Raw genomic sequence first — 25,651 nt, forward strand, 5'->3', positions numbered from 1 at the left:
AGAGGTGAAAATGAGAATAAAAATGGGGAGAAACATCTGTTTTTAGCTAACAGTTTTAAACCTCATCAACACATTCCAGATCACAAACTTCCCAATATGTGTAGCATCCCAAACCAGACCTGACGCGCTTACTTGGGCTTGTTTGTGCTTGTACCTACTGTACATTATGCTCTGTCACAGTTTCTGCTCAGTTGGCTAAAACGAAACATGTCCCCTCATGTATAGATATATTTATATGAACAACATAAACTCCGAACTTCATAATACGAGACACAAGTCAAGTCAGGTGAAAAAGTGTTCACACAAAGCAGAGAGACCTCTGTGATGGGAGATTCATGTCAGTTCATTGATAGCTGATGGGGGAAGCTTTTCCACCAAAAGAACAGAACATATGCTCTGCAAAAAAAAAAAAAAGTGCCACACTTCAGTGCACAGGCTGAACACACAGGGTCATTAAACATTTAGCTCATTTTCCAGTGGCCAAGGAAGGGGGAAGTCACCAGCAGCATTGCCAAATATAACATTATTTCATTTGACAGCAATATTGATGAAACTTTTAGATTGAGCCGAACATCAAGTAAACTGAGTTAGGAAATTATTTAGGAGCTATTGATTTTCAGAATTGTGTTTTTCTTCCATAGTCAGTCTACTATGTGGCCTCACAATGAACACTGTGTGAGGCAGTCTCCAGCTGAAGGCAGCAGCATTAGAGGAGAGGAGCCCTAAGTTATCAGTAACATCTCACAAATAGGAGATAGCCTCCTGTTATGGGCACAGAGTCCCAACCTCAGCCACAGCGCCGTCGCTGTGAAGCTGTGTCGACTCCACTTCCTCATAATAGGCTTTTATCCCTCCAACTGCTGCAGTCTGTTACTGTGACACAGTGTAGCTCACCTCTCGCTCTGTGGCTGTGGTGGCTCCATATTTCATTTTTTTCCCTCTTACCCCAAACTTCCCATTTATGTCTGCTAGCACTTTGTTGCAATTCAAGTAAATGTCGTGTCCATCAATATTTTATATCAAATTGCATCCTTCTTAATAACTTCTTTAGAATAAGACTTCAGTGTAGCTGCCAGACACAAATGAATGTGTTCTCAAAGCACAAAGCAGATATGTCTGGCTAACAAGGTTGGAGACTTCATGATTACACTATTTAAGTTCAGAGGAAAAAAAAACTGTCTCAGCAGAACTGGAACTCATCTAGAGTCCATGTTAAAGAACAAAGGAACTGAAAGGAAATTTGTTTGACATTTACTAGTTAGATGGTATTTAATGTGTTCTTGTGAATGGAGCTCACACTTTCTGCAGAACACTTGAATTGCAATGTGCTTCAAATGATGCTGCCCATGCAATGTTCTACATGACTGGCTGCAGAGTGCTACATTTGCACTCCTACACAGTCAGGCAGACATGCACACACGCTATACGTACATGCAAGCAGTGTGCGCTAATGTAATCTGCAGGCTCTGTACACTGTGTCGTCTGGCACAGGCCCCTGTAGGGGCCAATAGGAATGGTCTTATACATCGTCTATTACAGCAGGTAAGTGAGCTACGCCTGCTGAATACAGGCAGAGATGTGACCACGCATGCATGGAAAAACACACTGCAAAAGCATAAAAAGAAATGGACCCAATATATTTTCAAATGACTGTATGTCTGAAGAACCTTTTACAATAATGCAAAATCCACAGTTTCTTCAATAGTCAACCACAGAATGCACATAAAGGAAAAACTATGGTCATAGAAAATAAGGTATGATTCAACATGCCAACGACTCGGAAAATCAGGCAACTCAAAAAAATGTCCATTGTGTTAGTAAATATTTTACCTCTATTCTAGATTCAACATTAACATCGGTTTAGAAGGCTGTTACATCCCATCCATTCATCCATCCATCCATCCATCCAACCATCCATCTTCTTATTCAATTCAGGGTCGCAGGGGCACTGGAGCTGACCCCAGCTTCCACTTCCACTGGGCAAGAGGTGGGGTACACCTCAGACAGGCTGCCAGTCTACTGAAGCACTAAGACAGGTGAGAAAAACAACCATTCACATTCGCATTCACACCTATGGCCAATTTAGAACCACTGGTTAATCTAACATGGATGTCTCTGGATTGTGGGAGGAAGCTGGAGAACCCAGGGGTAACACACAAACTCCCACTACACAGTATATACTTGCATCAGTATTTACCTACATCAAGCGAAAAAGCCACTTTTATGAATAAATCATAAAATGTGCAAGTCTTATCAGATATGCAAAGTATGTTATATATTGCATGTAGATAAGCTCTGTTTTACTTTTACAGTTACTATAAAATCAAACTGATGCTAGAAAGTTGTTTAATAATGAATGATGAAAGGTAAATAGCTGATTGATATTTGCATGTGGGGTTTGACACTACAAATTACTGTTTTCAGATGACTTATGTAAGTCTGACCCACTGTTAACATTAACATACAAACCAATTCCTTCTTTAAGTCCACTTTTAACCTCTCCCCTTGCTGAATTTTTCTACAGAGACAGAAACGTTTCCTCCAGATTAGATTGTCAACCTCAGCAACCCATACCGTCCCTACGTGACTCCAACCCTTCCCCATTAAGCCTCTCCTAGCCAGGCCACACAGGCAATCGTTTTAATGAGCCCACCTATGGCCTATTTGGACTTAATCAGATTTATGTTAGTTAGCTGTTAGTTATTTAAGTTAGCTAATTGATTCCTTGCCATCACGAGCGTGTGATTGTTGTGACAAGCAGGCGACTGGGTCGTGGCAGCTGATACTACGGAACAGGGCTTTTAATTTCTGCCCTTAGACTTTGCTGTGCCGTCACAGAGGATTAAGGCAGCGGCACATCAGGTTGGTGGTGTGTGTGCTCGTCAGACAGACGCACACGAGGCTGGATTTATACCTCGCCACGCCAGACTTAATCCTTGCAAAAACACAGACTTTGGCTTTCAATTAGAAAAGAGTAATTTGTGGAATTTTTTGGTGTTCAGTAAGACAAATTACGCCACTATGATTAAATCAGTGTGACTCTTACACAAGGCAAAATGGTAAACATTTTTAAATTAATATTTATTAAACTTTTAAACTGTTAAGCATAAACAACATTCCTCTGGCACAACTTTCCACTGGCAAAGTGTGTTTGCTTCTCCAGACACATTCCTCTAACTCGGAGGAGATCCATCGGCTGTATAAACCTGTAAATGAGAGGGTTACTCATCTCAAGAAGAGAAATGAAGCAGTGCTAAAGCAAGCCAAAATGCAAACAATAACAAAAAAAATCAAACAAATTTTTGATGTAAAATATATCAGCATGCAAATTTGAATGTGTATGCTTCAATCTTTGTAGAATCCTGAGATAAATGTAAAGCGGTATAGAGAATTGAAATGAAACTGGAAAGATTTTATGTTTTTTTCTTCTTTTTGATTGGATTAAATTGTCCTCAGTCAGAAGTACCTTCATCCCACATAGCAAAACTGGTATGGCCCAGATCTGGCCCACACAATGTGCTTACACAGGGTCCACATACCGCAAAGAATGACAGCGATTTGGTGGCCCAGATCTGGTTTGCCAGAGGTGGCCCACACATGGGCCAGCACATGTGTGGGCCACCTCTGCTGGCCCAGAACAGTTTAAGCTCTGGCCCCAGATGTCAGCCTAATGTGTACCTTAATCAAGCCATGTAATAACAACATGTGCCGGAACATAATAGTGCAAAAGGAACATGTGAAACTTTATTCAGACAGTAAATGGACAGATTCTTACATGCTGCTTTTTCTACTCTCCTGGATCACTCAAAGTGCTCTATACAACACTCACACACTTTCTCTAAACTGAGTGCTTCCAAACTACATTCACACTCCTGACATACAGACTGGAGGAACCAAGAATCGAACCACTAACCTTCCGATCAGTAGGTGACCTGCTCTACTTCCTGAGCTACAGCTCTGAGTAAACCCTCATTAGGTTTTGGATAAAGTGCACACTGCATTTGAAACGTTGACTACCATAGCAGTATAGTATTGCAACATGGCATTTGGGTCTTCTAACTAACATAGGAAAATAGGAACATAAATAGTGCCATCATTGCCAGACCTGGCCCACATCTGGTTGACATACACTCTGCCATGACACCAGTCAGTCAGAAGTACCAGCTTGATGCTGGATCCAGGCCAGACCTGTTTTCTATGAGCCTGGGCCACAAAAACCAAACCACAATCGGGCCAGATATGCCATGCCATCACATAAGCAGTGCCATCTATGCCAGACCTGGCCCATATCTGGATGATATACCACTTACCATGCCAGAAGTCAGCCAGCAGTGCTGGCTTGACATCACATCCGGGCCAGACCTGTCTGCTATGTGGGATATACACTCCATTTTTGGTAAACCATGTTAATTTCTTTTTATATCTGATAGGAGTGACACCCAGTGTGGTCTTTGCTGCTGTAGAGCATCTACTTCAAAGTTCGATGTGTACCACATACCTTGGTTGTAATGAGTCAGTATTTGAGTTACTGGTCCTTTCTTATCTGCACAAAGCAGTCTGGCCATTCTCTTCTGACCTCTGACATCAACAAGGCATTTTCACCAAGAGAACTGCTGTTCACTGGATATTTTCTCTTTTCTCTGTAAATCCAAGAGATGCGTGTGTGGAAAAATCCCAGTAGATCAGCAGTTTCTGAAACACTCAGACTGGTCCACCTGGCACCAACAACCATGCCACGTCCAAAATCATCTATATCACCTTTCTTCCCCATTCTGATGCACTGTTTGATCTTGAGCAGGTCATCTTGTCACACTCAGGTTCTTGAATGCATACCTTGATTGCTGCCATGTGATTGGCTGATTAAATATTTGTTCTAACGAGAAGTTCAACAGGTGCAGTGGCTGGTGAGAGTATGTGCGCATGGATCTGTGCTTAACAACTAAAAATAAGTATTAGTCTGCAAAAAGCAAAGAAATGCAAGTGAAATTCTGGTCCCCAGGTCCTGAAAAATTAAATTCTGATTTATATTAATTCAATTCACAATGTACTAATCAAAACACGTCTCACACGTTTGTACTAATTTTTGACCATCTGCATCTACAGAAAAAATCACATGAAACAGGACAATACTGCACACAAAAAAGAGCTTCCCAACAAATCAGCTGTTCAGGTTCTTAAATGCAAGCTTTAGTTATTTCACCAAGGAAACACTGGATGGCCTTGAATTTGATCAGAGGAATACACACACAGACAAACAAATCTATACATGCATACATAAGATATTGCCTCTACAGTATGCTCTTATGCATATACAGCCAAAAGGTAAACCTTCAAGTGCATCACTTTGTAAATTTCATTGCCTCCGCTGAAATTATGTTTAAAGGGCACGGTTTCATCGGCTGTGACATGCGAAGAACGAGAATGAGTGCGTACTGAAACAATAACAGATATGAGTCATGCATCCAAATATGGACGAATCAATACCTTACTCGATCTAATGCTTCACGTTATAATCCGCATTAGCCTTTGCCCTTTCATACTGCAGCTATATGTTTAAGTGAGACCTCTTAATCTTTCCCTGTATTTCCAACTAGTGAAGAGAAAATCAAGGTTTTAGTGTGTGCATGATTACAAACGGATCTGTACACCTCCATGTGTCGTAATGTGGCGACCTGGCAGTTTTGTTGGCATTTTTAGAGATAAGCTTCTCCTTACTTCTGCCTCTAATAGCGTCAAAATGTAAAGAATTTTAATACAGAGCTTTATGATGTCCATCTGTTGCGTGGAGTTGCGTGGAGGTTAGTGTCACTCAAAAAGGGCAGAACTGTTATAATAATAATAATAATAATAATGGATTGGATTTATATAGCGCTTTTCAAGGCACCCAAAGCGCTTGATGGTATAGTTGGGGAACGCAAGAAGACAGAAAACGTGAGAATAGCGAGACTGGGAACGGGACAAAGGCGGCTGCTCCTTTGCCTCGTATCACCACTCATCCATCAACATTAGTATTGTTATTTGCTTTTAGACACCTTATTCATTACCTTGTAATAGGAGGCAAAGCTAAAATTGCTTCAGAGTCTTAGGTGGCCTTTAGATACTGTCATGCTACTTAAGGGGGATTTATTGCAAAACAAGTATACTTTAAAAATCTTTATTTGGGCCAGTGCCAGGGAACAGTGGCCAACGCCAGTAAGTGTGGGTGCGAGGCAGATTAAAGATTTACAGCAGGTTTGGCTTATCCTAACAGAATATGTGGCAAATTCAATGAAAGGTAAAGGGGAAAAAAATGGCTACAAGGTGACATTTCAAAACACAAGCGAGAAATATGCATCTTTTCTCCTCAAATATTGTTTCTGCTGAGTCAGCACAAACAGACTTCATTTACTCTTTGGGGAACTTGACCTCTTTTATTTGCACGCGGCACCTACTCAAGTCATTATTATTACTTTATAAATCCGGGGACTTGAATAGCTCACGTGCAATCTTCTGCTCATGTTTAAAGTGTTATGCACAATCAAAACACGTCTCACACGTTTGCTTGTTTGGGGTAATTTTCACCATTTATGAACACCCCAACACAGTTTCAGAAAAAAAAACAAAAAACAACTTAAACTCCAAAAAACACAAGTGTAACTTACTAGGTTTTAAGACTTTGTGAGATAAATCTAATAATATCAACCCACCACCTGCTTTTGCCTTCTGGCTCCTCCGTGATTATCAACCTGCCTGCATGCGCACGGCACCAGAAAAGATGAGAGGAGGAGAGGCTGTGCCACTGCTGACAGACCTCACAACGCTATTGTGTGTATGTGAGTGTCTTCAAAAAAGATTCAGGGGCTATTTTAGCTCATAATTCATACTTATATGTAAGTAGTAGAAAAAATAACCCAAAAGAGCCACTCCTGTTGAAGCCATTGTTGCATGTATATAACCTTGCTTATATTGACGATGTTCATGTTTTAAAAGAGATATAACACAATATAATCAGATCTAAATGTTAATCTTCACTTTCAAGGGAATTCCAGCAAAATGTTACAGAATTTGCACTCTAACAGTACTGGGTGCTAAAGCTTCCTGCTATCCTTGCTCTCTATGCAGAAGCAGTAATGTTTCTAATAACTCTGAAAGATGGTGTGTACAAATTTTGTAGTTTTACAGCACAGGCGGGATCCCACCATCACCCTAATCCATCTGAAATCTCATTTTTTTTGTTTTCCTTCCCGCACTTTAAAGGAAACAAGTGATTTGGGAGCAAGGGTGAATGTTTGCAGGACACTAAAGTATGATGCAGGGCAGAGAAAAAGAGGCAAACAAGTATATTTTACACAAGAGATATGGATAATCAAAGGAGGCTGTAACGAGAGTCAACTTAACGGTGAGCCACTGAAGGTGAATCGCATGAAGGAAGGAGCTGAGATGCTGTAAAAGTAGCACCGAGTTCGGAAAAATAAACAAAAGGATCTAGACATAAAATACACAACATTGGTCGCAGCTGAGGGAGAGAACCGGCAAACATCAGAAAGGCACACAAGTCTAGAAGCAGCACTGTATTTCATTGGCCACTGACGTTGCATTGTTTAAATAAAATGAGACTGGTGGACCTTTCAGCACACCGGTCAATACCTGAGAGTCACCCTATCGATTGGCAAGGTGCTGGCAAATGTCAACACCCAAAAGACCAAAAGTCTTTCCAGATCATGCAGATGGAGAACAGATCCTTCCTGAGCTGGCAGCAGCACATAAAAACACCAAGAAAAATTGTGCTGTTATGTCTCTGACAGCACTTCAGATAAGGCACAGATTTATTGGGCTTTTAGACTTCAAGATGAATGCAGACCTCTTTTAAATGTTTGCCTGCTGACAGTGGAGAGCAGGCATCTGCACCTACACACAGGGATACTGTTAAATGTGACATAGGTCACGTGGTCTGTGTGTAGTGTGTGTGTGTGTCATCGTCCCTGTGTGCACTCTGACCAGCCGGGGTCACTCTCTTCATTGGCACTAAGCTGATTACAATCACACTAGGGAGCCAAAGAGCTGTATCAAGGCCTCTTGTCACTTTGCCTCACTAGATACAAACTGCCCATTCCTGCTGAGGGCACATTAGTGATTTGTGTGAATGACTTATTGCTTCCATGAATGGTCTGGGAATTACCAGGCCATCTTGTTGTGACAGAAAATGGAAATAAAGTATTTAGATTAACTTTCTCAGTAAGATGAAATTTAAGCATTCAAGCATGTAAAGCAAAGGAAAGTTACTGTGGTCAGCAATAAGGCGCTCTGGTGGTGAGGCAAAAGATGTGGGAGGCTTGCGTCGAGCACGCAATATAATCATTTCTTCTGTCACTTCCTGGAGTGCGGGGAGACAGCAAACAGCTGGCAGCACTTCCCACAGAAACGCCAACGGCATGATGACACAAGAAAAAAAAAGTGATAAAAAGAGGGAAAGACGGATATGAAAATGAAGGCGGTTCAACAGAGGAGCTAAAACAGGAAAAAGACCGAAAAAAGCTTAAGACTGGAGAAAGGAGGAGGTGGTGGAAATGAGAGGGAAACCCGTTTGCCCGGTCACAATCGCTTCTGCTTCATCAAGCCAGTATCCATGAGGCAACGAAAGCTACCAGGTTGCTTCAGCCTCGCTCTGTCGGTTTCCTTTTTTTCTATCAAGTCTTCAGAGGCTCCTTCATAGAGCAGAGATTTCCAATACATCTCCCCTGTCTTGCAAAATCAAGCTCCTCTTTTGTTACTGATGCTCTGGAGACCCTGTGATTGCCCTAGACAGGACTTTCACAAAAGCCAATTTCACTGCTTTACTAAGTTTTGAGCAGAGGATAACTCATTTTTAAATCTCGGCATAATTGAAAGGCAGTGTTTTCCCTGAATATGTGAAAATGTGAACTCATTTAAATGCTGCACTGCAAAATAGGAAATAATATTAGTGTCAGCGAGAATTGTTAAAGCATCTGTTATAAATGATACAAGCAGAAAATTAAGGAAGACACCTAATTGGAAAAAAGAAAATGATCCCAGTGGGGGGGGAAAGTATTTTGAAGGCAAGTTTTAATCAGTGAGACGTGAACCGTGCTTAAAATGTAGAGCAGAAGTGTTTCCCTTAAATTTGCATCAGGGGTTGGCTGTGGGGGCTGAGGTACCAGCTGCTCTGCCTCACACACAGCCTGTATAGAGATGAATTGCTCCCTGGGTGTCGATAAGTCACCATGGCACACCATGGTCACCATGGAAACAATGCAAACACAGCATTTCTGAGGAAACAAGTAAAATGAAGTTGATTACACACTTCATTCTGACTGAAAGGACTCTTCCTCCTTAGGAAATCCCCTCTTATTGTCAGGATTTTCAATGCATATTCAATGTTTTTGTTTTTTTAAAAGCAGCGATTCTGCTTTTATGGCACAACTGCAGTTCCTGAAGCAGCCACCTGAGGCTGTTCTCAAAAGCCAAGCCAATCCCAACATATCTATCTATAACAAATTTTCCCTTCATAACCGCTGAACTGAGCTCATTATTTAAATGGTGTTAAGGCTTAAAGTTATGCATAGGGGTCTTGTTGCTTTGAGTGACTGTATCCAGTACGCTGCGTAGATCAGGACAATTAAATCAAATCAAATGTAATCAAAAGCGACACTCAGAACCTCTAACTAATCTCACCCACGTTGGTTTTTCTGGGGTTTTTTTGTTTTTAAATTGTGTTAATACTTCCTCTGTTATGTAGCCTCACTTGTAAAACATTGTGAAATGTCTCATCAGGTCACTGAGCAACTCTTGCAGATTCTACCAAATAAAAATGCAGTACTTGGAAACATTTTTGCCAAACAGAAAAACTAAAAAACTAAAATAGTTTCAGAGACCAAAGCAATTCCACAAATCTGTTCCTACACACAATTGCCCAAAAATATCCCAGCTGTAGAAGTTGAGTATTTACAGTACAGACCTACTGAACTAGGAGTGAACTAGCTCTAACTTTGAGCCATGTGTACTGTTTGCAGTGTTTTCGTGCGTTTCTGTGTGTTTGATTTTATGAAGCGTTATAGGCTGTTGTGAAGTTATTATAATAATAATGTATTCAAAAAGTCCGCTCTTTGGTTATGCAGAGTAAAATAGTTTTTACTTTTATGTTACGTAGCGCCATACAATCTATGGATGAACCTTGCTAGCCATTCTTGCTAAAGTTAGCTGACAACTCTGGATCCCACCCTCTCATCTAAATGCTGTCCAAAATAACATGCCTGGGGTCACTTAATAATATCTAAGAGTCACAGCTGGATTTCAAACAAACAGTGGGTGATATCTTAATTTATACCATACATCTGTTTTCTAGGTAGAACCAGCAGCATACTGTCCTGCACCTCTGGTATTACACAAAAAGTGAAGACACTGAGCCAGTGATCAGGATGCACTTCTCTGATGACTGGTAGTCAGTCACACACATGAAGGACTGAGAGCCAAATATAAACACCACAATGAATACTAATGCACTCCCATGTCAATGCTCCCAAGATGGAACAGCAAGAAGGATCACAATTCAGCTTTCACGCTGCAGGGAAGTAATGACAGAAATGTGGAAAGAATGGAAAAACAGAGCAGAGAGAGGAAAGGGCGCGGGAGGTATATAGGAGGAAATGGATGATTGTAGGGTGAAGGTGATAAAAAGAAATGTAAAGGGAGGCTATGAAGAGGGTGGGGAGACTATTAAATGGTATGGAGACAACAGCATCTCACTCGCTGTGTTGTGAAGCCCATAGAAAGCTGGCTCAGCAGCATTTGAAGGTTTTCAGATAAAGAGGTGTGTTATTGTGTGTGTGTGTGTGTGTGTGTGTGTATTGCACATAGACGTGTCTGCTTGTGTGTTTACTGAGGGCAAAATGCGTGTCTTATTCAATGTATGTGCAGAGATTTGGAAGACTGGCTGTGAGCTCAGCATACACAATGTGTGTGTCTGTGCAGGGGGGACTACTGGAGCACGTAAAAGAGACCCGATGCTCATAGCATTTAGAATGATGACTCTCTTCTCGCACCTGTCGTCTCTCCATCTCTCCCTATTCCTGATCTCTTCTGGGACAAGAAAAAAGAACAACAGACAGGGTGAGCAAACTTCCCTGAGAGACAGCAGTGGAGGAAACAGGGAGGAGATGAGGAAGGCAGGAGGAGGAAGGAACACATTAACCTCTTACTCTGGGCGTCACTCGAGCTGCCAGCACTGGGCAGCGCTAGCCCTCGTTGGTGGTCCATATGCAGCCACTCCCAGCATTTCAGTGGGGTTTATGTAGGAATTTGATGGCAGTCAGATCTGAGGTATGCCCTGTGCAACGTGGAATATATGGAAGAAATTGTTTATTGCAGAGCTTTACAAAGCTTTGCAGCAGAAGGCAGCTGTTTTTGGCATACAGACTCTTACCCACTGTTGCGCACCACCTGTCGTGTACAGAAAGGCAAGAAGGAAATGCTAATGATGTGAAACATTTGGCAGCCAGAGAGCCAAATAGTTTCCACAGCAGCTGGTAGAGACCAAAATTGAAGCAAAAGGGTAGTAAAAACAAGTTAGATTTATTATGACACACAGAAAAATTTAATTAGAGCACAATCAATACAGTGTTTTTAGGACTGATACAAATACTTTTTTATTTTCAGTACTCCAGTAATTTTCCAATATTCCATTTTTTTTCTTTCAGACACACAAAACAGTTATGTGGCAGGGGTGTGGTCTGGCCTGTTGCAGTGGAGGGATGTTACAGTGAGCTCTCAGGGCAGTGCCGTGGTGTGGCAGAGAGGGCAGGTGTGACCGCTCTAGGTGATCCTCTTCTTCTTCTCTGTATGTTTAAATAGTGACGGCAGGGACGGAGAGGAGGAGGAGGAAGTAGCTGCTCCTGTGCGACTGGTGCCAGAACATCAAAATACAGTTGCTTAAGCGAAAATAAATACAAACCTTTAGTGCATGAAATCCAGTGTGCGTGTCGGGTCCTTACAACAAGTTATTTATTTACTTGCTTACACGACGCCCGACTTTGCTCAGATCCGCTGTTTGTTGTGTTCCAAACATGGTTTTCCAATGGGAAAGTTGCAGGGTGCCCTCTGGTGGAAAAACTATGCAACATCAACACTCGTGATATGGTTGAAGGGTGTTTCTTCCGTCTCTTCGTTACTTTTTAAATATTAATATATCGGTTATTATAAATGCTGATACTGATAGACTGGCAAGTAGCTACCGACTAATAGTATTGGCCTGTTGATAAATCAATTAGGTCATTGTCTAAATAAATTTTTCTTCATTGTTCAAAGGACAGCTATTGCTCCAATTTTTTTTTTTTTTTTTTTAAAAAAAAAATTCTAATTTTTTTTTTTTTTTTGGGGGGGGGGGGGGGGGCAGCGTCCAAGTGGTAATAATTTTGTTGTTCTGCAATTAAAGTATAAGATTAGGGAAAATTAATTGACCACTCCCTCTAATATATTTTACTATCACTATACAGGGTAATTTATAAGTTAATTTATTAAATATAAAAATAATGGAAGAACAGTATAGCCGTACCAAGCTTGCTCAGTTGTAGGTGAGGTAGTAAACTGAGGGTATAATAGCACAGTTACTTAATAGACTTCAGCTATCAGCCCTCTCACACCATCTGGCCACTCATTAGCTTTGGTTTGTATTGACCTTGTTGTTTATGCTTTAGACCAATGCTTAAAAAAAGAGGATTTGCTTGTTGATCTTCTCCTTTTCTGTATTAGTTAAATTGTGTGGCTAACATAGTGAGGATTAGACGTGCCTCATGAGTTTCACTTAATGATGTCTTCATTCATGAATCACTACACGCATGGTCAACTGCAATTAGCCGTAAGACAGGCCCCTGGGCTCTTTTGGGATGCCATGGCCACTGAGCTGCGTTCAAACTGTAATTCCTCGGCACGCAAAATCCCACTGGTGATCATAACTAAAGAAAGCAGCACTGGGTTGTCACAGAAGTGTGTGTCACAATAAACGCATACACTGATGGAGGGGAATTTTTGAAATAAAATATACAGCAACAATTTAGTACTGAGACAGATGAACTTTATGTGCCGTCCCCCTATTTGTCTTCCCCAACCTCTTTTGCATCACTATAAACGTTCCCTCGCAGATACAAGGCTTTGTTTGGATCAATAAAGAACTGCAGTGTCCTAACCTCCCCCTCATTTTAAATATGACCCTGGGATACCTCTGCTGTAAAATCCACATGAGATCCAGTCGCCTCTTAGCAGTGCAGGATAATCTGACACAAGCTCAATTTTCGGGGTATTTCAAATTAAAAATTGCTTTTGCGTGATGAAATGTCAGTGTAATGTTATCTGTGTGTATTTTATGCCACACTTACCACTATTTTTGTTCATGTAGCGGTCGATTACAGCAATCTGAGAAAATCAAACACACCTAAGGCATGAGTGTAAACCTTTATAAATAAATGCAGTATTACATTCGAGCTGCAAAGCAGGATTTCAGAAGTTTTAATGAATTTTTATTCCTACAGAGCCACGTGAAATGACCCTGTCAACAGATGTCATAGTACTCATCAATGTGGAATGCTTTTGTTAGGAAAGTTGATATTTGCTGCTTGGTAACATAACTATAAATTCAGACAGCACTAACAAAACAAAGGACAGTGGAAAGTACTCTACTGCTTACAGCGCTAGTGCCATTTGTTGTCCATGTGTGGAAATTCATGTTTAGAGTGATTAAATAGCAGAACAAACTGGTGAGTATTCAATGTGCATACAACAAATCAGCCACTTGTCAAAGAAAACAATAGAAGACACCATCAAAAAACGCTTTAAATGAAGGAACATAAGCACTTCTTTTTATAGATGAAACTGATCCAGGGTATATTTTGAGGGAATGAAAATCCATTGCTTGTTATTGTCAGGGCTCTTGCAAAGTTCTTGTTATCCCCAAAACAATATTTAAACTTTTTGATCACTGCACAAGTGATCGCAGCCAAAGATCATCTCAAAAATTATATTTTGTTGCAGGTGACATAGAGAGAGAAGAAAGGCAGCGGTGGATGGGGTAAAGTTTTTCCTGGAACATCCTGATGACAAATGCTTCTGCCTCTTCTCATGGCGGGACTATAAGAACTCATGCCACCTATAATCTAGCAGGTTCTTTCTTATCTGATTATGAATGCTGGGTAAAGAGGATTTAGGTGCTGGTGTCTAAATGCTAGGCTGTACTGATTAGAGGCCTGATGGAAGGCTTATGCAACGAGGAGACTACACGAGGAGAGAAGGTGCGCTCTGTCCAGATGACAAACTCGCTTCGGCTATGCTGATAACTTCTTCAAATGTAACACGATAACTCCCATAGATTTGAGTTACCTTTACTTCCTGTACATGGATGCATTGCTTGAAAAAACAAACAAACTTGGAGGCACAAATAGTATTTGCAAAGTCAAGGTCGGTATTAATCGGAGAGGCTTTTCACAACATAGGTAAAAAGTAGCTACAACGCACGTATTTCCCCAACAAGCTGAGTTTTTGTCAATAATATTCCAGCACTTATATATTTAAACTTTTGAGAACAGACCACGAGTCAGGCAGAGATGAAAGAATGATTATGAAAGACAGATTAGCGGGTCCACCTGCTGCTTGAATCTGACACAGAGAACATTTTACTTAATGGTGACAAAAGGCCACGCTCATTTTTCCTTTCCCCATTTCCACTCATCTTTCACTCAGGCAATATCAGAAACTCCATCGATGTACACACAAGGCCAAATGCTCACTTCAGTGCTATAAAAGCCTGGAAGGAAACAGATGGATGGACGGGAAGGGGCTGTCTGCGCTGATGTGAAACAACGGGCGGCATCAAACGCCGTGGAGTCGTGCCACAACAGTATGCTAATTGAATTTGCTCCTATCACATCCAAAGCTACGCATTAATATTGTCACTTCTGCCGTCTCAGATGTCCCGTTCTATATGCGATCCTATAAATGAGCCAACAAAGCCAAACCGGCAGTGTGTACTGTGGATTTACCGCACCACATTGAGACGGATGATTATGACAACACTGACATTCACACAGTGACATTTAGGATGTGTGTTACAGTAAGGTATTTTGTTACAGCTTCCTTATACGGTGTCATCATCATCATCATCATCAACAGTGGACTGACTTTGGCTGCTTCCAAGTGTGGGAGGACCAAACAGCACAAGGCTGCGCCCATGCAGTCCCACTGCTTACCATTTCCACTAGCTAGACTAGCTTATTAGATAAAGGGGAGAGTAATGTTGCAAATCCACATTAGGAGCAAGCATAGGGCTGGACATGGTCTGTGTGTGTGTGTGTGTGTGTGTGTGTGTGTGTGTGTGTGTGGGTGGCTGGCTGGCTGGCTGGCTGACTGGGTAGGGAGGGTGGGGGAACAGAAAGAAACACTGATCTCTTTAAAATGCTCTGAATCCTCTGCTATTATTTTCCGGGGCTGCCCATATAGACTTTCTCTTTTAGAGTCACTGGTGTATTAAAGCTCTAATACTGTGCATTACATTATTAATATTCTGAAAGGTTTATCTGCAAGCACTGCATGAAACAAATCAAGATTAAGAAAAGATGCCGCTCTTGCATACTGCACTATTAAAACTGAGCACTGTATGCACCCATGTCACGACTAATAGCAATAATTTTTAATACTGACTAAACCGCTAAGATCTGTAGCAACTGTTCGTTAACATCGTGATACTTATTACGCGATTTGGTTTGGGGTTTTTTTTTGCATACCATTGTGTTTATTTGAAGGCAGAAACAAATGCATTGGGGCCATCTAATCACATTTTCCATCTCACTGACAAAAAACACTTCAAGTGGAAAAACACAGGCAGGTTACAAACTGCATGCACAAGTTACATTTGCCATCTTGGCATCATGACTGTTAAAGCGCATTTACACAGAGAAACATCAAGGCAAAAATAAATTCATATTTCCCAAAGCAATCCAGCCATTTTAATACGACTTCCTTGTGCAAGCTAGTGTTAAGAATATTTGCTGTAGAACTATACCCATGACTCATTATAAACAAAAAAGGTCGGGGCAGCACTACGTCCTTCTGGCTCAATATCAAGGATGACACGTTCTACCGGATTACAAGAAATTATAGCCTCAAGGAGGGAAAAGATGCAAACACCATCTTAGGTTTTCTTTTTCAGAGCACAACTGCCACTAAATTATTATATACAGTATCTAATTGACAAGTAGAGATAATATAAAAAATGTATATACGTGTGTGTTTGTGTTTGTATTTACAAAGAGAGTGCAGTGACAGCATTTTATGTAAGAGGTGGAAACTCTATTATTTGCATCTATACTGATTTACTAAACAATATTAACGTTTACAAAAAGGTTCTTTTAATTTTTTGCGCTTGATATTAAAATGTACCGACTGCACCTCTGTTTAGAAAACAGCGCAACTTTTTGTAACTCCCCATAAAGCTAACCACCACTACGAGCGCTCACACACCGTTTACGAAATCTGTCCCTTACATGTGTGATTTAATTCAACTCGCAGGAGCTCGCACTACAGTGCACGAGCCTGGAAGATCTTTTCTTCTACATGAAATTCTCGCACGCCAAACACCCGACAGTGCCCTCCCCTCCCACCCACCCATGCGAGAGGGCACTAAACCAAAAGTCACAGCAACATTAAGAAGCCACCGCACTGCCGAGTGTTCTCTTTCTTTGGACCATTCATAATTCACTGAGAAAGATTTGCAAAGATCCAGCTCAGCATCCTGAGGCGTAACTTACATGACTTCATCTCTTACATCACTCTCTCTCTCTCAGGGCTTTCCTTTGCCACTATCTTGTCCACCGCAGCTCTCCCTTCACTTGTGGCTCTCTCTAAGCACCTTTTTTTTCTGTTTTGGTGCAGTGTGTGCTAGGCTTCTGCCTTTTCCCTTCCTCTGCCAGTGCTCCCAAAGCATGAATGAAATCCTGAAAGAATGAAATCCTAAACTGATGGACCCTTCTGAAAAGGTCGGCCCTCTTATGCGTTACCTTTATTTAAGGGCAGAGCGGGCCAGCGTTAGCATTAAGTGTCAGACTGGGTTCCTCGTAAATCTCATAAAGCCTGCTTTACAGAAAAACAAAGAGAGTGAAGGGAAGGTGTATATTCTATGCCGTAAGACTCTGTGATTGCATTTGACAAAGGGCTCATATTGCTTTGAATAAAAGCACATTGCTGTGTACCAGGCTTGTAATGGCATTTCCCTGGTAAAGGGCTTTCAAGGCACGTACAATATGTGCCCCATAAAAGGCTTCCCTGACCTCAGGGAGCTGCCATCTGACAGTCCAGCAGCCCTGGCAGGTTATTTCCAAATGTACTTTCAACTGCAGATAACCTTAGTGAAATCACAAAGCCGAGGCATTAGAGTCACATTCAAGCTCGTCTTGCAAAGCAGTCTGCAGAACGTCAGTGCCATTTGAATTAGGGAGGAATTTCAGGTTTCACAGGCTTTCCCCATGAAATAGTGTACAGGTCAGCAATACGTAGACGTGTCTGGAGACTAAGGGACTATACTTGGACTTATCAGTTTAAAATCCACACACATATCAAGTTACTACACTGCTATCACCAAGGTTTGCCTTAAATTAAATATTGCCAGCTCTTTAATTAATTTAGGTGATATAAAGCTTCCCCCGTTGAGGATGAAATCAATCATCGAGGTGAGGCGGGGTCCTCGTCAGTCACATATCACTAGTTGATGTGTGGGTAAACAAGCTATATGGATATAATACAGGAAGGCAGGAAAAAAATAAAACATCTATAGCAGCCTGTAAAATGAGCTGAACTTTATGCATTGAGAGTCATTACCATTTTTTGCCATTTCAAAGCTGAATATTGCACCATAATTTTAGCACCGGGGGTCTAAAATTGAATCGAGCACGAATTCCAAACTGTCCCAGTCGAAGTGAAAAAGCTTTTGCTTTAATGGAAAAGGGCTCAGAACAATGCATCATCCAACGTGCACTGTACAGTACATCCGACGGGGATGATGTTTCTTGGGTCACGCACACAGGTCCCTGTGTTTATGATCCTCTGACGTGGAATATAATCCCGATGAGCCCTGCCCCGCCTGCACTGCTTGATGATGGGATCAGGATACTAAATTACCAGTGATTGGATTTCATCAAGGCTGACCATCCTAATTGAGGACTGAGTGAGGGTGGAATGAGAAGGTGGAGGAGGAGGAGATGTTATCGTTTTACAAGGAGCAGCCCTGACAAAATGGCAAGACAGTCACTTGATGTCTGTAGTATTTATCATGTTGATTCAGGGCATGAATGAACACGGGGCTGTATGTGACTGATGCAGCATTTTTCTAAACATGTGGAAAGGTGGGTAGCAGCTGCACCGATGACTACCTCAGCCCTCAGTCACACCAAATAAAGATGCCTTTATTTATATACAAGTATTTATAAAAAAGGGCTATAGAAACTGTATTTATCGATACGCAATGCAAGCACCTTATGACATTTTCCTGACTCACAGTCTGACTGAGAAAGAAATACATCTAATCAGTAAGACTTACGCATAATAGAGCCACATGAGAATATATGCTTGTACCGCTCTGTCCAAGAAATGTACCGTTTTACAAGTCATGAACAGATGTGGTCTATTTTATCCAGGCAAAGAAAGCCAGACCAGAAGCTGACACTCCTACCGATTATTTCATCAAAGCAAATGAAGTCAAACTCTTTCTAGTCCAGTGATTCCCACTCATACTAGAACTGTGCGTTTTTACTTAAGGATGATTTTTCGTCCCTATATTCTGCTTTTCCTCCATCCGTACAAATTGTTATCCAAAGACAGCAGCTTTCACTACATTTCAAACCGATGAACTCATCAGTATTTTTGTTTTTACAGGATAGATCTGGCCTTTGATAACCATGTCTGCAATGCGTTGTGATCCAGGGAGCATGTTCAGCTTTGAATGTGAACATGAAATGTGAGACGGTGTGATCGCACTTCCAGTTTGGGTTTCCTACCTTGGCAGCCACTGAGGAGTTGGGTTTCTCCAGGAGATCCCACAGTTTCTTCCTCTTGTCCGGGCAGCAGGTGTTATCAAACTCTCCCTCTCCCTCCCTCTCCCTCATTGTCTCTGCCTCCCTCCGCAGTTCCTCATTCATCTGCTCTTTTTTCTGGTGGTAACGGGCCTGGCAGCAAGACTCCAGGTAGATCTCATCAATACCCCAGTAGTCTAACTCCTGGCCAAACGACAGGGCGCACATCTCCTCCATCATGTGCAACTTGCCTGTGCGGTAAAAGTTCAAAATGGAGGTGAAGGCCCCCGGGTGCCGATCGAAGAAGTATTCGTTCTCGTTCAGGCTGTAGTCGTCACAGATTTCCATCAGGGACTCGTGGCTGTTGCACTCTCGAAGCTTGCCAAGCCGGGTCCTGGGTAGCCGATCCAGGGTCCGCCACAGGACTTCATGGTTCAGACCCCCGACGTTAAGGCGGACTCTGCGGGAGCGGGCTTTGGTGCGGATTATGTCGATGGGCTCAGGGGGAAGCGAGGGAGCAGTTCGGATGTTGATGGGCTTAACTCCGACTGGTCCGAGTTTCTCAGCCATGGTGATGGAAAAGGAGACTTCTGGGAAGATGTTAAACTGACCTCCTCACCCCCCCGAAATATGGGAAAATAATTTAAAGCTCTTATGTCGGTTATGTTGGCTCGTCTTTAGGCAAGTCCCTCCATGGCTGAGAAAACAAAAGAGAGAGGGTGTGAGATGAGTGAGTGACTGATGGCACATTAGTTAAATCAATTGCAGCATCAAAAGAGACACATTTCACCTCCAAAATTAGAAAACAAATGCGATCTCTTCAGTTGGGAACAGTCACCTGTTACTTCATATTGTCAAAAAATAGCATCAGCCGTGCAGCGTTATTGATCCCACATTTCTATGAAGGTGTTAGGCAGAATCAATGATTTTGTCAGTATGGCTGCTTTGCTTTGCATTCCACTCCAGCAGCGTTGTAGTGAGGAAATGAACTCCTGCTACTTTCTGTGCAGCCCGTTGGCCCAAATGGGTCATGTGCCATTACTGTTTAGATGCACCAATCTGGAGGCATGTGAGGCAACAATTTTTAACTTCTCATTATCATATATCATTAGAGTCATATTTTTTCAGTAAAATTTAACTCCCTGCACATAAACAAAAAGCTACTAAGGAAAACTATTTTGACTGGGATGTAGATATATATATATATATATATATATATATATATATGTATAAAATTAAATATTTTATAATTAAAAGTTGTAAATATATCCCTTTTACTAATTAGCCGCACAAGGGTTTAAAAAATAAATTAAAAACATAAAAAATAATGAGAAATAAGTCTATGTAGCAGGGAATGATGGGAGTACTCCTGGATGCAACAGTTTTTAGTTACATTCCCAACTGCCGTATTATCTGTATCACGAATTTGCCACTAGGAAGCCAATTTTACTATCCACATGGATGTGTATAAGAGGGGCATGCACAGCGAAATCGCGCGGATAATATAACAGTAGTATAATCTGAAAACATCGCATACCTGTTACACTGCTGTTTTTTCTTATCTGTGTTCAGTCCACCACCTACCTTCAATCTAAATCAGTCTAACAACCCCTGCTGCTCTGGTAGCGCACATTCGTTTTCGACTCACTTCAAAGTAGAGTTAAAAAAAAAAAACAAAAGAAAAAAAAAGAAAAACAGCAGAATATATGGTGTAAAAATGAGTCTCACCTTGCCTTGACAAACCACCTTTTGCATGCAAACTCCTCTTGTTCCTGAGGGAGCAGAGGACGAAAAGGGAGTCGGGATCTCCCCTTCAGTCAAGCGGCTATTGCTGTAGGAAGCACTCCGCCGCGCAGAGAACGCGCGCCCCACATTTTGTGTGAAAATGAGTCGAAAAGAGAAGAAAAAAGCGTCAACGTCTTCCTCTGAAAATGTTCATCGGGAGAACGGACAGTGTCGTTTCGCCATGGGAACGCCGAGGAAATGAGTCCTGCGCCTTCATCCAAAAGCTTGAAGACAGGGGCTCTGAATCACTGTAACTGCAGACGTAGAGCGCGTAAAAGGCAACGAGAAGGAACGGGATAAGCGAACTGCGGAGTGTCCCGCTGTATACTACATAAGGAGGAGCAGAGGGGCGCACATGGGCTGCACCACATCCTAGAGGTGAAACCAAATCAGAAGCGGGCGGAATATTATTTTTCTAAAACAGAACAAAATGTTCAGTTGAGAAGTGTTCGATTTGTAATCACGGAGAGCAGAGATTTTTAAAGTTACTGAGCGAAATCCTGGATCATATTATCCTACAAGAGCAGTCACGCACGGCAAATCAAAAGCAAAATCTTTACAATACGTCTATAGTATATAATACACCACTGGCCTATCGTTGCTGTGCGTAAAGTGTTGGTAGCAAAGGATAGGTGCACTCCTTGCCGTAGGTGTGACTGTAAATATTGCGCTGTATTTCCTGTTTCGGTGGAGATTTGAAGTTGGATTATCACAACACGCTGCTGTGAATAATCTTCAACAAAATTTCTCAGGATAGCAGTTTTTACATTTTACCAAACTACTTTCGGTCACTCACACACTAGCATGGCCGCCACCTATTGTAAGGAAAACAGCTAAAATCTCACATGTATTTGGCATTATACACCAGATTGCTCCCGTTTCTCCATCTCTCGCTCTCTCAGTGCACAGGAATATTGTCCAGTGCTGCGGTGATATTTTCTTATAGAGTCTACTCATGTGTCAACTGAACATTTCCTCCTTAGCTAAGCACTTTTCCAGAAATTTGATTATACGCTGCATATGTGTAATCAATTTCTCTGCCATGTTCTTTCCTTCGAGTGACAATTGATCAATACTGCTGCACTGACTAAAGAGAGCCTGGTGTGCATGTAGCCTATACTATTTCTTAACTGTGTGGGCACAATGTTTGAAGGTCAGTATTGTTTTGGTGGTCTTCACAGATTTTGTACATTCCCACAGCACACTCATGGCAATCACGTATCACCCCGATTAGTTGTTTGAATGTGACCTCAGCAATCTGACGGTCTAGTGCATAGACTAAGCTGCATTTGCTTTGGGACTGCTTTTTTAAAAGATGGCAAGAGGATTGCAGGATTTGTGCGAGTCTACAAATGCAAAGAATCTATTATTTTACACCCCAATAAAAGTGTTTACCACTTAATCAGGTAATGATTTAAAGATGTATTCATTTAACCCCTTGTTATCAGGGGTGTATTAATATGACAGGCCTCAGGTCTGCTGCAGTGAAGCATGGCTATGACCCCTAAGTGACAGATGTAAAATATTCTGCTGTTGACAAGAAAACTGCTGATGACAAAGGTTGTTAATGAGGGTACCGAATAATGATTAAGAGTAATCGACTGTGTCCCCTTTCATTAATTATTGCGAAACTGGCAGCCAATCAGTTATCCCACGTGAGGTAGCGCAACAGGGCAACATTGTGCAGCTTCTACAGCAGTGATTTGTGTTGCGTGCAGTAATGTGTACTTGCTGTAGATGCTTCCAGCCCTGTGCTAACACCACCTGCATGCGCGGGTACTCCAGGGAGTTGAAGGCAGCCTGCATCCATCCCACCATGTGGGTGGAATAATTCTAGTTACCAGCTTGATATCTATAATTACCAACTTTCCAACAGGTTACAAAGACTATAAAATGTTTGTTTTCTTTGGACAGTTTTCTTCTTCTCATTCCTGTGTACTATGTGGGCATTTGTGCTTGTGTGGGCTGTTGCCATAGCAACCCAAATTGTAGCATCATGCTGAAGAAACACTTTGGGCCACAGAGCCAGATAGGCTTGGATATTTAGATAACCAGCATTGCTGCTTTGTTACCGCTGAATGATTGAATCACTTGTTTGGCCAATTAACCTTGGGCGTCTGTAGTCGTCAGATTTCCTCGCACAGTTTGAGCGTGATAGCGGGCTCATGGAAGAATTCAAAAGAAAGTACTTGGCCTCCTTCCCCCCTACCTGCTCTCTCTGTAACATTCTTATCAATCTCCGACCAAAGAGAAGTTGACTGACTGCACCGGCTGTCTCATCCATGAGCTGTCACTGCCTGCTGTATTTTCCCTTTTCAGTTTGTCATAAAATGTGTCCACTCCATCATCCAAACAACACCGTGAACACACTCGCACCCCACAGCTCCTGCCTCTGACGCTGTCAGCACATAAGAGAGACACATCATCGCCCGTTCGTCACACACTCATTAGACAGATACACCGAGGAGCACCACACCAATGATTTTTCAGCTTCCTTTTACTGTACTGGGTTCTGAAAGTGTGAGTGTTTCACATAAGAAGGAAGCACATGGGCTGATCTTAAAAAAGAAAATGTTAAATAGGCGTGTGTGTGTGTGCGTGCATGGTGAAAGAGAGAGGAAATATGGATGCTGTAATTTACTGTCAGCTTCTGCAGGAGTGGGAGAGCAAAAGTCAAATCCACTTAAATTACAATAATAAGCATTCAATCAGTTTGGAACACCTTTCTATTATAGGAAGCTGTCATGGATTTGAATATTTGCGATAGAAAAAACCCCACATGGGTGGATAAGGTTAAAAAAATCTGCTTTCTCTTTTTTACTGCTTCCTGATCCTTGCTTTGACAGCTTGAATGTAATGTAATTTTCCATTTTTGTCATTTATTATTCTGCAAAGTTCAAAGTTGGAAAGGTTTTTGGATGGCTCGATGTGAGGCTGCAAAAATGTGAGCCCGGAGACTTTGTAAGCATGCCGTGACACAGTGCTCAAATGCGCTTGTGCGTGTGGGTGCGACAGCGTCTGGTGCGTGCTTCGTTTTATTTGTGTGTGTGTGTGTTTGTCAATAAGAGGGAGGAAACACACCATAGCAGCAGCCTGTTTATTCTCTTTTGCTATTTTTAGCTTCTGGTCATGTCAAGGTCCACACAAGCATCCACCCACAGTGGGCAGCAGTGGCCTTCAGTGTAACGGTCAGCTGCAGACTGCAATCATAAATCTATGTCATGTCTTCATTCATTCCACAAAACACACCTGTTTACCTCTGATGCTGCCAGCATCACCTAATGTGTCAAAAATACACACAACACAATGAACACGCTTTGGTATTTGGTTTTACAAACTGCATGTATGCTATGTAGGCTTGCCCTCAGGGGTTAGCGGTCTAAGTATGTACCAACTACTAAGTCCTGGTTCAAATCCAACCAAGGACTTGTGCAATATGTCATCTCCCTCTCCATCTCCCCATGTCTATTGTCACTTCTCACTGCCATCAATCAAAATAAAGAAACAATACCCCAAAAAAATGCATTTATCAAAGTGTATGTCCATGGTGCTCTGGTCTCAGCTTTCTCTCTGGAGCCGATGTTAGCTGTGGACAAACAAACATGATTGATCACCCCTCTGTGATGCTGGTTATGTTTGCATAATACATCCAGGGGCATGGATCACTAATTGACTGGGTGTTGTTTTCTTTCTATATTATTATTGGTATCTCTGCAGCAACTGCCTGTCAATTGCTCTTAAAAAAAATTGTCGTGTCCAGCACAGCACAGCAGAGGATACACGCTGCCACATAGACACATAGATCCTAGAGTCTTGTTTTTTCCCCCCTTACAGCTCAGCATCACTGTTTTCCCAACACAGAATGCCACATCCGGTGCAGCACAGCTTCTCCAAATTTCAGGACTTTGCACCACACTCATCTGCATTCATCGGTGTGAATAACACTGCCTTGCAGAGCAGACAAGATGCTCAGTGTCCCACCTTAACCCAAAGTGCTTGTGGCAGCAGGATAATGTGAATATAATGTACTTGGCATAATTGCTGCAAAAACACCCACTCTGGCAATTTGACCTGCTACTACTGTCAAGAGACAGCTTATAAGGGTAAGCATTTTTTTTTACAATCAGGGCAGGTGTGAAAGCAGTGATCACTGTGTGTTGTACGTTTAAGTGAAAGACAGGAAGGAGAGACCTTGGAATGAATAGCAATGAAGTGGTGTGGCTGCCAGAGACATTAAGCTCCGATGGACAATTCAGCATGTTCAGTCTGCACCCGAGCTCCATGTGTCGTTTAACTATCGACTTCTCTGGAGCATAATGCTCTGTCACAGCCTTTATAATATCATGTAAAAAGAACATTAGCAAAACTGCTTTTATTTTTACTTGCAATGCAAGACACTCACCAGCCACTTAATTAGGTACTGTACACTGCAAATATCTATCATGGCAGCTACTCAGTCCTTTAGGCACGTAGAAATGGTGAAGACATGTTCAAACCAAGCATCAGAATGGGGAAGAAAGGGGATTTCAGTGACTTTGAACACGGCATGGTTGTTGGTGTGAGAAGCTGGTTTGAGTATTTCTGAAACTACTGAACTCTACTGGGATTTTCCTGAAGAAACCATCACTTGAGAATGCTCTGAAGAAGAGAAAATATTTGTCTCGTTGATGCCGGAGGACAGAGGAGAATGGTCAAACTGCTCATATTAATATAAACCAAAATCTCTGAGGAACGTATCCAGCCTCTTGTTAAATCTGTGCCACAAACAATTAATCAGAATCACAATTATAAAAAATATATCAATTCCAGAGGAAAACAGAGTA

General features: G+C 41.8%; 2 protein-coding genes across 4 annotated transcripts in view; one reads left to right on the plus strand and one right to left on the minus strand.

Moving 5' to 3' along the window:
* The window catches only part of kcnb2b (potassium voltage-gated channel subfamily B member 2b), a 91,615-nt gene extending 70,745 nt beyond the window's left edge, over positions 1 to 20,870 (minus strand). The window contains exons 1-2 of the mRNA XM_084939210.1: positions 20,772 to 20,870; positions 19,029 to 19,740 (exon numbers count right to left, since the gene is read on the minus strand). Of these exons, the coding sequence (XP_084795336.1) occupies positions 19,029 to 19,613 (585 nt within the window). The 5' untranslated portion in view covers positions 19,614 to 19,740; positions 20,772 to 20,870. The remainder of the gene's footprint in view (positions 1 to 19,028; positions 19,741 to 20,771) is intronic.
* Positions 20,871 to 21,098: 228 nt separating this feature from the next.
* trpa1b (transient receptor potential cation channel, subfamily A, member 1b) overlaps positions 21,099 to 25,651 on the plus strand; it is a 43,730-nt gene continuing 39,177 nt past the window's right edge. Inside the window, exon 1 of one of the 3 annotated variants that reach the window (XM_084939205.1) lies at positions 21,099 to 21,206. The gene's annotated coding sequence lies outside the window, so the exon portion shown is untranslated. The remainder of the gene's footprint in view (positions 21,207 to 25,651) is intronic. The other 2 variants (XM_084939207.1, XM_084939209.1) reach the window with 2 other exon arrangements.

The sequence above is a fragment of the Perissodus microlepis genome, chromosome 9 (genome assembly GCF_051167445.1).
Source record: "Perissodus microlepis isolate ML-2025 ecotype Zambia chromosome 9, ASM5116744v1, whole genome shotgun sequence".
NCBI classification, from domain to species: Eukaryota; Metazoa; Chordata; class Actinopteri; order Cichliformes; family Cichlidae; genus Perissodus; species Perissodus microlepis.